Genomic DNA, 11,929 nt, shown 5'->3' on the forward strand with positions numbered 1-11,929 from the left:
TCGGGGCAGCTCGGGCCGGGAAACGGGTGGAGTGCTGCTTCCTCCCCGGCCCTGGCCACCCTGGGCCCGCCACCCGAGCTGCCTCTTTGCATAAGACACTGCATAAATCTGTGTGGTGGCTTTTTTTAAACAAAAGTTCTTCTTTAAATGAAGCCGTAACAACGTCTGTGGAGTCAGCAAATGCTCTCCTGTCACCCTGGCTTTGTCTGCTTCCCCAAAACAGCCATAATATCTCTCTTCTGTCCAGTGCCACCAGTTTGTCAGCTGCATCTTGGTAGCAATACAAACCTGTTACAGGAGTGTGCAGAGGAGGTAGGGAGGCTGTGTGGGCTTGTACTAAGGTAGAATTTGAAGAGGAACAACCACAGGACTGGATATCGACAAACATTTCCAGTGACTCCTGCTTGTAGATGTAGTCTGTTTGAAATGCAACTGTCATCTGTACTGATGGAAACACTTAGGTCAGTACAGGTCTATACAGAAGGAGATGTTTGGATGACTGGACTGCTTGTTCTTTGGAAATAAGGACATATTGTAGCACGGAGAGGAGGAGGACGTGGCACCTTTTATGTGTCAGTGACATTCCTTCTCCCCAGCAAGGTACCAGGGCGCCTCTATTGCATATGTGGCTCAGTACAGGTTTGTGGGTCATAAGAGCAGATCATGATGGGACAAGAGATGAAGTACCTTGGAGTCTGGGAGAGATAAGGGTGCTGGGAACTTTTATCCTGGCTGCCTTGAAGTGTGGATGGGGTCCCTGAGAGATGAATACCTCGGCCAGAAGGCTGGCTAGGCTGAAAGTTGGAAGATGGGGAAAAGAAATGGAATCACTGCCACCATATTTCCTAAAAGATCTATTAGTACTGTGATGACCTTTTATATCAGTTCTAATGAAAAATGGAAGTGCTTATAATAATTGATACTGCTTATCAGTACTTGGCAGTGTGCATTCCTTCTTCAGAATCCTGAACTGAGGGGAAGCAATGAAAACGTTGAGATGTGAATGGAATAGAGAAGATTTACTGTGGTACAGTCAAAACAATCATATACTGAAAATATGGAAAAAAACCCAAAATATCTAGACTACTTAAGTAGTAAATGAAGATTACCCTGGCTACAAATACGCTGTTTTTTTGCTTTGAATATTGAAGGCAAGCCCATCTATTTAATGAATTTACAAAAGACCTAATTATGTTTTTTTTATGGGGAGGAATAAAAAGGTGCTATGCTTTACTGTGTAGCTTGTCTTAAAGTCCTCATTCTGAATCAGTTTTCTAAAATTGCCATGGGAACTTGTAGCCAACCCTTCCCTTGAAGTAGCATGGTACAGAGATATCCCTTTTTTTGTTTTTCTTTTATAAACAAAGTCGTCGAAAGGTTAATTTAGTAGCACTTTCAGTTTTTTATATTCAGCCTTGCTGGTAGGTCATTGCCTAGTAACCTTGCAGAGGAGATTGTTCAAGAGTCAGAAGGGTAGCATTAGAGATGGTTTTAGTTATTGACCCCAATTGCTCAGGGGGATGATGACTAGAAGAACTGCTGTGAATAATGGAAATTCCTCTTAACTAAGTGGCATCTGGATTGCCCTTTGTGCAAGGCAACAGAATTGAGGATGTGTCATGAGCTGGAATAGAAATCCAGATGTTTGCATTTGTTTCACGAAAAAAGGGGACTATGGGAATTATGTTGTTTCTGAAGTTGGAGGGAGACATTGTGTCAAGGGGGGGGGGGTATGTGAGAGGATATACTGCTGCTTTCTAGTAAGCTTCTGAACTCATGATAAAGAGTTACTCTGGACTTCTAAGATTTATTTTTTTTTAAATATCCTAACTTTTCCATTAAGAAATACATGGGATCTTGAGGAATAACAAAGATTTCTGTGTGCTGTAAATTGAATCAAAATGATGTTTTTCTTTTTTTTTTTTTTTTTTTTTTTTTCCCCCCTCTCTAGTGGAATGCAGTAGCTCTGTGGGCATGGGACATTGTGGTTGATAACTGTGCCATTTGCAGAAATCATATTATGGATCTATGTAAGTAAATGGTGGGGAATACAGTTGACAGTTTTGACTTGTACAGGATGCACACCTGAAATTTCCCCTGTTGAGGGTATAATTCAGCAAATGGAGCTCTCACTTAGGAACTAAGTCTTCACAGTGCAAATACTAAGCTCTATTTTATGTAATGCTGTGAAGTCCTATAATCTGTTTTTGTGACCTCTGCCACCATACTGCTTTTCTGTCACCCTTTTCTTTTAAAGAGTAGAATCACTTGGTACCACATCTACAGAAAATATGATGTTGCTTGAGTGTATTTTGGACATAACAAAGAGGGAAAGGATTAATGATAAAGAGCAAGGAGGAACTGAAATTATTCAGGGCTGACAGGTATTGCTCACAAAGAGAGGCATTAGATTTTAGAGTTGGGGATGTTGCTATGGGTATCAGCTTCTTGGTAACATTCATTAGGATGAAATCTTCTAAGACTTCCAGTGTCTGGCCAGGAAAGGCTTGGACTGGTGACTTCATTTGAATCATCATTCTACAAAATCTAGTTTGCATAAGTTAGTTCATGTTACAGCATGGGGAATTTTGTAGCCACCTAGAGATTAATTGTTCATTTACAAAGGAGAATAATCAAATGCTAAATCAAAACCAGTGTATTGCTAGTAGTGGCTTAACATGCTGCTGTACAATCTTGATGATTCAATTAACAAATATCCTTGCTATGTAGAAAAATAAGGTAATAATGGCATTAAGTGTGCACACATGAAATCTCACTGGTTTCAGTCACTTAAAGGATTGGTTATGAGTACAAAACTTTTTTTTTCCCCCTCCAAACTGGCAAGATACTGTTGGCACTGTAAATAAATGTCCAGCTTGTTTCAGTCATGAGGGACAGAAGATTTTAATATACCCCAGATAGACAGAAGTTCGCCTTATTTGCTATATTACTAAAATATGAGGATTGTGAAACTCCCCAAAACAAGAACAGGTACAGCTGCAGTGCCTGGGAATAGCCTGTCATGATCCCTTTGTGATAGTTTTGTTGCACTTTGGTTTTATGCAGTGGCCCTTGGAACTACTGGTAATGGTAACTTACTGTCAGGAAGTCTATATGAAAATAAAACATTTCAGAAAAATAAGACTCAGGTTTATAGTAACAACTAGTGAGAGATGAACTTCATTTTACATCATATATAAATAATAGTTACAAAACTACTTTCAGAAGTTATTTTTAATAAAGAGAAAATACACTGTAACACACAGGACTGAAAATGGGTTAAGCAAGTTTACTTCTTTGCTTTGAGACAGATACGTTTGTATTTTGAGCCAGCTACCGCCCATCCATCCTCAGTTTATTCTTGGTTACTAGAAAGGGAATGATAATGCGAAAGAGAAGCAAGTGAGAATAGATATTATGAAATATGATGAGGTCCTTTGATGTAAAGATTTCCTTTTTCAGTACTGCCATTTTGAAAGGTAGTTGAGGTATATAGTAGACTACTACTTAGCCTCCCAAATTTATGATGTATTAGAGAGGAAAGCATGTTACTGACAGGCAAATCGAATTTTAAAGATTTGTTATAACATAAGTTGCATTTAATAGAATTTACAAATGTATAGAATAAATATATAAAATCGTGTAATTCAAGATAATTATTCATGGTAAGTGGGATATGTTGTAAGATAGTGGATGCTGGTGTGTTTCATGCTATGAATCTGCTTCAGAATTAATAGTGCCTCTCATGAGAGAACAAATTCGGTCTCATATATTTGCTATTTTTTATAAATAGTAAATAGCACATGTGATGATGGAATGATGTGGAGGAGCTGGAAGGAGAGTAGACAGATGTTATTTTCCAGTGGTGAATTTTGTGTGTCAGTTCTTAAAAAAAATAAAAATAAAAAATTAAAAAAACCACAAACTACTGAAATGGGGGTGGGGTTGAGAGTGTATAGGTAGATTAGGAAAAACAGTGAAGGAAAAGGGCATAGGCAACTTTTTTCTTTTTTGAGTTACTCAAGCCATAACAGTATTAATTTGGTTATGACCAAGCCTGGTTATGAAAAGCTTGGACTGTAAATGACAGAACAAAATTGACAGTACGTAGAATAGAAGGGGTATCTAAATCAGTGTTCTGAGATCAGTGTTGGTTCTGGGTTTACTTACTTCCTTGATACAGATCATTAATGTTGTTAAACAACACTTTAATTAGATTTTAAAACATAAGATGTGAAGTGATGGGGAATTGAGGAAAAATTAATAGAATGTGTAGGGAAGAACAACACAAGATTCCATTTGATAAAATGCAAGATACAAATGTCTCCCTCTCCTAGTGATGAAGAGAAACCTTGAAAGGGAAAACATTAAAATAGTGATAAGTAACACCAGCTATGCTAATGTAAGATTGTTAACATTGTGAAGTCAGGCATCAGTATTAAGGTGTCATGCAGTTCTTCTCGTGTATGTACATTGTGACTCTGTAATAATACAGTCAAAGGATTCCCCATGTCCTCAATTTGATATTAAGTGTACAGAAGGATTGAGTAGATTTTCAATGTTTTGGTTTCATTCTTCTCTGGGAAGACCCAGGTCCTATTTAGATTTTACTTGAGCAGTGTTCCTGATTTCTTCAAAGGCTTGTTCCCTGGTGCTGTCATTGCAACATGGTAAGTTGGGAGTGTTAACTAAACACTATGTTTAGTATTGTGGATTACTCTCTGATCTAAAACGTGGAATGTAGTATTGTAGTAAGGTAACCAGTATAGTTTTGAACTGTGTAAAATGTGCCATCAAAATACTGTCCCCTTTCTTTGATAGTGAGAAACAAAGTACCACGTTTGATATTCCAGCTTCACAGAGATAGATATATTTTATAGAATCCAGAGAAGAATCTCAGGATGCTTGACAGGTTGAATGATTTTGGATTTATGAGAAGAATAAAAAACCAGAACCAAGTATATATAGTTTACTAAGTCATAAGTAGAAGTGGAAGATGATAGCTGTGTACGTACATTTTGAGAGTGTGATACTAATAGGAAATATGGAGTGTCATACAGTGGGGTTATAAGTAGGAGGAATCATATGATGTTGGGGGTGGGGGGGAGGCATAGGGTAAGTATGTAGTAAAATTTGCAGATAATTCCTAAGAAACTGGGGAGAACTGCAAGGGAAAAATTCTGGAGTTCCTCTGAAGTTTGAAAAAATAAATTGAAGAGCTTATCCAGTACAGAAATGCTTCCTAATGCCCAGTCTAAACCTCCCCTGGTGCAGTTGTGCACTATTCCCATGCATCTTATCACTAGGTACCAGGGAGAAGAGATCAGCACTTTCGTCTCCATCTCCCCTCTTCAGGGAGCTGTAGAGAGCAATGAGGTTGCTTCTCGGCCTCCTTTTCTCCAAACTAGACAAGCCCAAAGTCAGTAGCTGTTCCTCATAGGATGGCTGCTCCTCATAGGACAAGTAACAAGTGTCCTTTGAGTTTATTAGCCTGGTTATATACTGTTTCTGTTTTCTGAGTGAGTATATGATGTGTTGTGTTTGCCAAGCTATGTGTATATATTTCTCTTCTTCCCAGTAAGTTGATCCCTTCATGACATGATTTTAGAAGGCAACATGTAAAGAGAAAAGGGAACCTATACAGTGGTTACCCTTGCTCAAGTAGAAGCTGCTTTGAAGAGTCTTATAATCAAATTTACCAGTGCAGTGGGCTATTACTGTAGCTGCAAACAACTGACGTACTTTACTTCTGTTACCTGCCATTATGGCTACTTAAATCTTAGGTTGCTTTTCATGTTAGGTAAATATACAGGAGATTTCTGCAATACAAAATGTATAGGAGGAGAGATGGTTCTTATAGATGCCAAGATTCTGATGTTGCCATTATATAATGTGCATTTCTCTAACTCCCAGAGTTGAAATGCTTCCATTGCATCTTTCATAATTATTTACAGGTATTTCAGGTTTTAGCTTTATCTTTTTGCCCTGACCTCTAGATACTCTGTCAAAAGCAAGGCAACAGAAGAGTTGTTCAGTATTCCTCCAGTACCTGTTACTGTCTGACTGTTAATGTTTCTTTTGAGTCAGCAGATGGTAAATAGCTGCTTCTTCTTTCAAGAGCCAGAATTATCAACTTTCATTCTCTGACAAAGATTGTTCATTTATTTTATTTCTTTGTTGATATATTGTCCTTTTCTGAAAAGAGACAAGTAGGAGACCAAAAAGTGCTTCAGCTTTTGGGAGGCCCTTTTTGGGCAGTAGTGCCAGCAGTAGTCTCCAGCCTGCTTGATGAGAGAGTTAAATCTGGGTGTCTTGTTGGAAGGGGCTTACATCACCACCAGAGAACTCCTCCCAAGCTATTTCTGCAAAAGTTCATCTGTCCTCTTAAGCTTTTGGGACTGTCATGTTGTAGACTGTATTTGGTTATCAGCAAATGTTTGAGTAACACTAAAATGAATTTCAGTGCTGCTTTTCTTCCTTACCTAAACCACCTTTTTCCCCTCTCTCTCCCAGTCAAAATATACAGTCCTTTGAAGCGTGAAAAAATAAATTAAAATTGTGTTGTGTTCCAGACCATACAGCTCACAAGTTAGTCACTTGAAGGGGGATGGGGCGAAGAGACAAAATGACATAAAAATGGGCTAGATGGACTTCAGATCTAATATGTACAATATCCTGTTGCCAGCAGGGAAAGAGGAAGAGAAACAAGATAAGTATATTACATGCTGGAATATTTTCCTTGCATTCAGCTGAGACTTCCTGAGTTCAAATTTGCTTACCAGTTGACTTTTCTTCCTTCAAATGAATCTCCTCTCCTTTTCCTACTATCTTCTCACCATTTTCTGTTAGTGTACAGACTCATGCCAAATATTTAAAACTTAATATAATATGCCCCATGATATTCAGCAAGACTGTGAGTCTATACTGCAGTAACAGTACAATTGTTGCAGCAATCTTGAGTGTCAAATTTTAAACGAATGTCCAAAGTAATTGAACCTCTTCAAGGTTCTTGAGCATCTTCCATTTTCTTAATTATGTTTAGTTTTATTGCTGTATATATTGAGGGTTTATGGAATTAAGACATCAGATGTTTCAGGTGCACTGGATTTTGTTCTTTTCTATAGGCAGGTCAGGGATTGAGCTCTGGACCTCCTGCTGTGGTATATCGTATCTTGATGTAAACCATGTAATAAATACAGGTTCATTCAAACCTTGCAGGACAGTTGTTGCTACTTAGTTTCTTTAGACCTTAGTCTTGTTTTGAGTAGTTTTTCATGACAAAGGTTAACCAATCTCTCTCACATCTCAGGAAAAATGGGCCTTTCTCTTATTTTTTTCACCTCTACACCTGAGAGTGAAAAATGGAGAAAGAAGTTAATAGGACAGAGCAAATGAAGATCACATTTTTCAGCCAAGCCTGCGGGCTTTGAAAGTTTTTGAATCTTTAGATGGTGAATCAAATACTTTTTCCTTTGGGCACACAAACAGTGAACAGAGAATTGGAGCTCATTCAGATATTTTCTTTGCCAGGAAAAAAAGATCTGCAAAACAAGGAAGCAACAAGCCCATGTATTGAGTTCTAAGATGATCATCTATCAGCATGTCCTTTCAAATTATTTGAGCTTGACTTTTAAAGAAAGCATCCTTTAGCAGAAGTGAAATGTTGGTCTCATAGGTTTGTGCTGCTGACTCTGGAGGAGTTGGAAATATCTTTTTTTTTTTCTCCTGAAGCTTCTTCTTGAGCTGGAGCAGAAGTGAATTGTTTAGGCTTTAGAGTGGAGAACCAGTTTGGATTTATTTTCTCAGTGCTGTTCATTCTTTCCTCACTCTCTCATCTCCTTCATCTGTGCCACCTGACACAAAAACCCAAAACATAACCCAAACACATAAATAGTCTTTATCCTTTTTGGGATTATCCTGGGTACTCAGCTCCAAGGTATAAAAAGTTCACAACATGAACTTTCAAACTGTATTTTCTATTGTGTATTTTTGAGGTGTACTTAACTTGTTACAAGACCATAGAAAAAAGACAGGCAAACTCCAGCATTACATGAGCAAATTAATTTGTAAATATAACTGATGGTACATAATGTCTGCCAAGGCAGTGAATTTATGTTTAGAGAAACCTGTATAAGAAATTTAAGTGAATGTACCTTCAACTGATCATCAAAAGACATCTCTTAAAACACAAGAGAAAAAATTTAAAATATTTATCCTTAAAATTTGGAAAGCAGACACGTTACCAATAGATGAGCTGTGTACTCTTGCCCTGTGGAACTTTGGAATACTAAAAAAAGTAGAGGAAGGAGAAAGCAGGATGAAGTATGATTTGATGGGATACTTTTGGGGAAACAGTACATATTTTGACACTTACAGATGTAATAAACGCAACAAAACAAAGACTCTTTTCTTTTGTTCTTCCCCACTTGCTAATTTGAAGAAATCTACCAGTTGATGTTGCATGTATATCTGCATATCTGTGTTTAATCTTTCTTTTCACAGGCATAGAATGTCAAGCAAACCAAGCATCAGCTACCTCTGAGGAGTGTACAGTTGCATGGGGCGTCTGCAATGTAAGAAAAACTGTTTTATTGTGGAGCTCATGTGTGGTGACTTTTTTCATGACTCGCAAAATGAGTGCTATAAAATGTTTTAGATAATCCATGAGAAAAAAGAACTTTAAACACCATATGTTCAGTAGAATGTAGAAAGGAGAGAAGAGGAAAAAAGTGAAAGTTGGAGAGGTGTAAGATGGAAGACAGAAGAGAAGATAGGCCTTTACCCCTTTTTTTTTTTTCTTTTTTAAAAAGAATAATAGATCTTTCATTCTGAACATGATTTCCTGATCAAGGGTCTGCCTAGGAACTATGCTTTTTTTTTTTCCTACTAATAGGATTACTTGGATGTCAGCATGCTTGATTTGTCTTTGTGCAGGCTGATTCAAGGAGTCAATATGGGGCAACTAGTTGATTTGCTTCCCCTTTTGGAGGAAGATCAGATTTCTAGTGTATAATCTCCAGCTTTTCAGTTTATTGCCGTATGTGCTCCTTTGTACATGGTGCCACTAGCATGTGAACAAAAACTTGCATGCCTCGTGGCTAACCTGGGTCTGAGTTGGAAGATAAAATTTTCTGTAATGGAATAACTACCTGTTCCTCAGTCCCATCCTTGCTATGCTGTGGGATCAAGTTACAGCATGATAATGCTGGAATGGGATTATAAATGTTGTGATTTTGTTTGTAGAGGACAAGAACAACTCTTTTAACCAGGTCAGAATATTCTAGTGTCAAAATTATGTTACTGTGTGCAAGAGTTATCACAAGTGGAAGCTTGTTTTTAAGTAGCTGTACGGAGTATTAAACATGTAATAGAGATTTTTCTTCTTTGTAATTTTGCAAGTTCCTTTTTATTCAGGCTTTGGTTTGTCCAGAGGACTGGTAGAAAGCTTCAGTATACATATATATCATCCCTGCTATTCATGCTGAAATCCTCTTTCTTGTCTTTCTGATTATGCTTCTATCAGCATCTGCTCTGCTGATTTTAGCAGCTGCTAAACTCTGTGTCTGCTCCTTCATCAGAAATCAGTCTGTTGCCACTGTACGTATGCACTGTGGAACAGGCTCCCTGCTGCCATTTTGCTAGTGTTCCCTTCCTCTCTGAAAATGTCGATCAATTCCTTGGTGTTAACCAGTGAGCTGGCTGATTAGTCCTCTCCACCTTTGTCTGTAAACACTACTCTCTTCATACCATGATGCTTTCAGTGGTAGCTTTCACATAGAGTTACATTCATGTGTTCTGAAATGATGTGATCTAAACTTTCTTTTCCAGCATGCTTTCCACTTCCACTGCATCTCTCGCTGGCTCAAAACTCGCCAAGTATGTCCGCTGGACAACAGGGAATGGGAGTTCCAAAAGTAGGTATCTTGCACAGATTTCATGATGAAAAATCCAATTGTCCTTCTGTTAATAGGAATGATCAACATCAGATATGTGGGTAGTCTGTCTCATTTGAGGGCATAGCTGCTGTTGGGAAAGGGTTTTTTTTCCACCTTGCTGTATAGGGATGTTTACTTAGCCACCCAATGCTAAATGTGCTCTGAAGGAAGCCCAAACAGCTGTGGGATAAGTAGGAGTTGTTAAAAAAAATAGTGATTTCTGTTGACATTCTCACTAAAGAATGGGGAGCAGAAGAGAAATTAAATTCACTGGAAATGGAGCCTCATGTGAATACTACACTGTTGCATGAGCAGTTTGGGTTTTGAAAATGACCTGAATTTAGCTGCTTGTATTCCAAAGCATTTCTGCTGAGGTGCTAGATGGTTTGGGTCCCTCTGTATCTTGGTGATTTGTTTTATAACTCTAATAGGCTCAGAGATTAATACACCTGATTCCTAACACCTGGAAATCAAATGTCCATGTGACCATTGCTGCAGCCTTGGCCCATTTATTTCTAATTTCTGTATTCTTTGTTTTGGTTTGTGTTTTTCAAAGGTTAGAATATTTTCAAAGGTTAGAATAAAATTGTTAGAATAATAATAGAAGATCCATGGATGGGTTTTTGAGAGGTAATTGTCTTTTTGAGAGGTAATTTTACACTGAGAGGAAGTTTTTCTGTCACTTGCTTCATTCTGCGCCATTTATCCATTCATCTTTTCTTAGCTGTGGATTTTTCTCTCTCCCCGCCCCCTTTTTATAAATAAATAAATAAATAAGTAATTCTAACCAGAGTCCAGATTAAAACAAAGCAAAACAGATACTATAACTGTTGAGGATTGTCTTGGGGATCTGGTTCACAACCAGTTGTGCAAGTCATCATTGACATGACAACTTGAGTACCATAGTTCTGATATTAGAATGTTTTAATGAACGCTTAATGAAAAATGAGCCCATGTTGCATGGCTAGTGACTTAATATTGCACAGGCAGCATGATGAGAAATGGAGACATGAATTAATATCTTCTTATATGTGCAAGGCTATGACATGCTTTGGTCTTGTTTACATGCAGGATATATTTGAAGTGGGATTTGGGGCAAAAGATGATAATACTGAGGGTCTCTTGCATATAATATTGTGGATTGCTCAGGCTCTCTTTTAACTAGTATCTGGATAGACTTCTGGGGGAAGAGAAATGTGGAGAACTTCCTAAGGTTTCCATAACATAGCATTTCACCTTCACCTGGTTTACATGTTAATTACATTGTGGTAGAATGAGAAGAAATCTGCCGAAATCAGCACTAGTATAAAATATAATTTTTAAAGAAGCATTAATATATCATATATTTGCAGGTATGGACACTAGAGAGATGGTCACCACGCTTCTTATTACATCGTCAGCCTCAGTTGTTCTTGTCACCATGGATTTGTTTTAGCAACTTGAAAAATCAGTAATGTATACAATTCTTTAATGTTAATTTCTCATTATATTCCATTGAATAAAATCTTGCTGGAGCTTCCCATCAGAGTTTTGTGTCTTGTGTTCAGGAGTGGGCAGTCAGTGAATGAGGGAGGAGAATTATCTGCAGACTGAGGACTTAAGCTAGGCAGTTCTTAAGATGTGCAGCTCTTTTTGTCGTTCTGCCCAGGTTTTGACTGTGAGTTTGGTCTTACTCCCAAGCAATCAAGAACCACTGAGGTCAGCATTAAGCTCCATCGTGTAGTGCAATGGGTGCAGGACTTGGCCTGGCTAAGTGTAATTTACGCGAATAGTGTTTCGTTTGGACGTGCTTTCTTGCAGCCGAGTTGAAATGATGATCTATGAAATTAGGGGTTGTGTCATTATTAGAAACTACTCTCCTGTTCTTGAGTTTGACTAGACCAGCTCCTCTGCAGAGAAAAATTGCACTAACTGTTCCCAATTCCGTCTGTTTAGCTTGGGGGACGTTAACCGAATGCTAGTTTTTATCAGTGCTCATAAAGCACTTTCATGTG

General features: G+C 38.0%; 1 protein-coding gene across 1 annotated transcript in view; it reads left to right on the top strand.

Annotated features, from left to right (window-relative positions):
• The window catches only part of RBX1 (ring-box 1), a 27,102-nt gene extending 15,642 nt beyond the window's left edge, over positions 1-11,460 (top strand). Inside the window, exons 4-7 of the mRNA XM_026863038.1 lie at positions 1,952-2,030; positions 8,503-8,573; positions 9,829-9,914; positions 11,288-11,460. Coding sequence (XP_026718839.1) covers positions 1,952-2,030; positions 8,503-8,573; positions 9,829-9,914; positions 11,288-11,300 — 249 coding nt within the window. The 3' untranslated portion in view covers positions 11,301-11,460. The remainder of the gene's footprint in view (positions 1-1,951; positions 2,031-8,502; positions 8,574-9,828; positions 9,915-11,287) is intronic.
• Positions 11,461-11,929: the final 469 nt, after the last annotated feature.

This window comes from Athene cunicularia (genome assembly GCF_003259725.1).
Source record: "Athene cunicularia isolate RWA chromosome 1 unlocalized genomic scaffold, athCun1 chr1_part2, whole genome shotgun sequence".
NCBI classification, from domain to species: domain Eukaryota; kingdom Metazoa; phylum Chordata; class Aves; order Strigiformes; family Strigidae; genus Athene; species Athene cunicularia.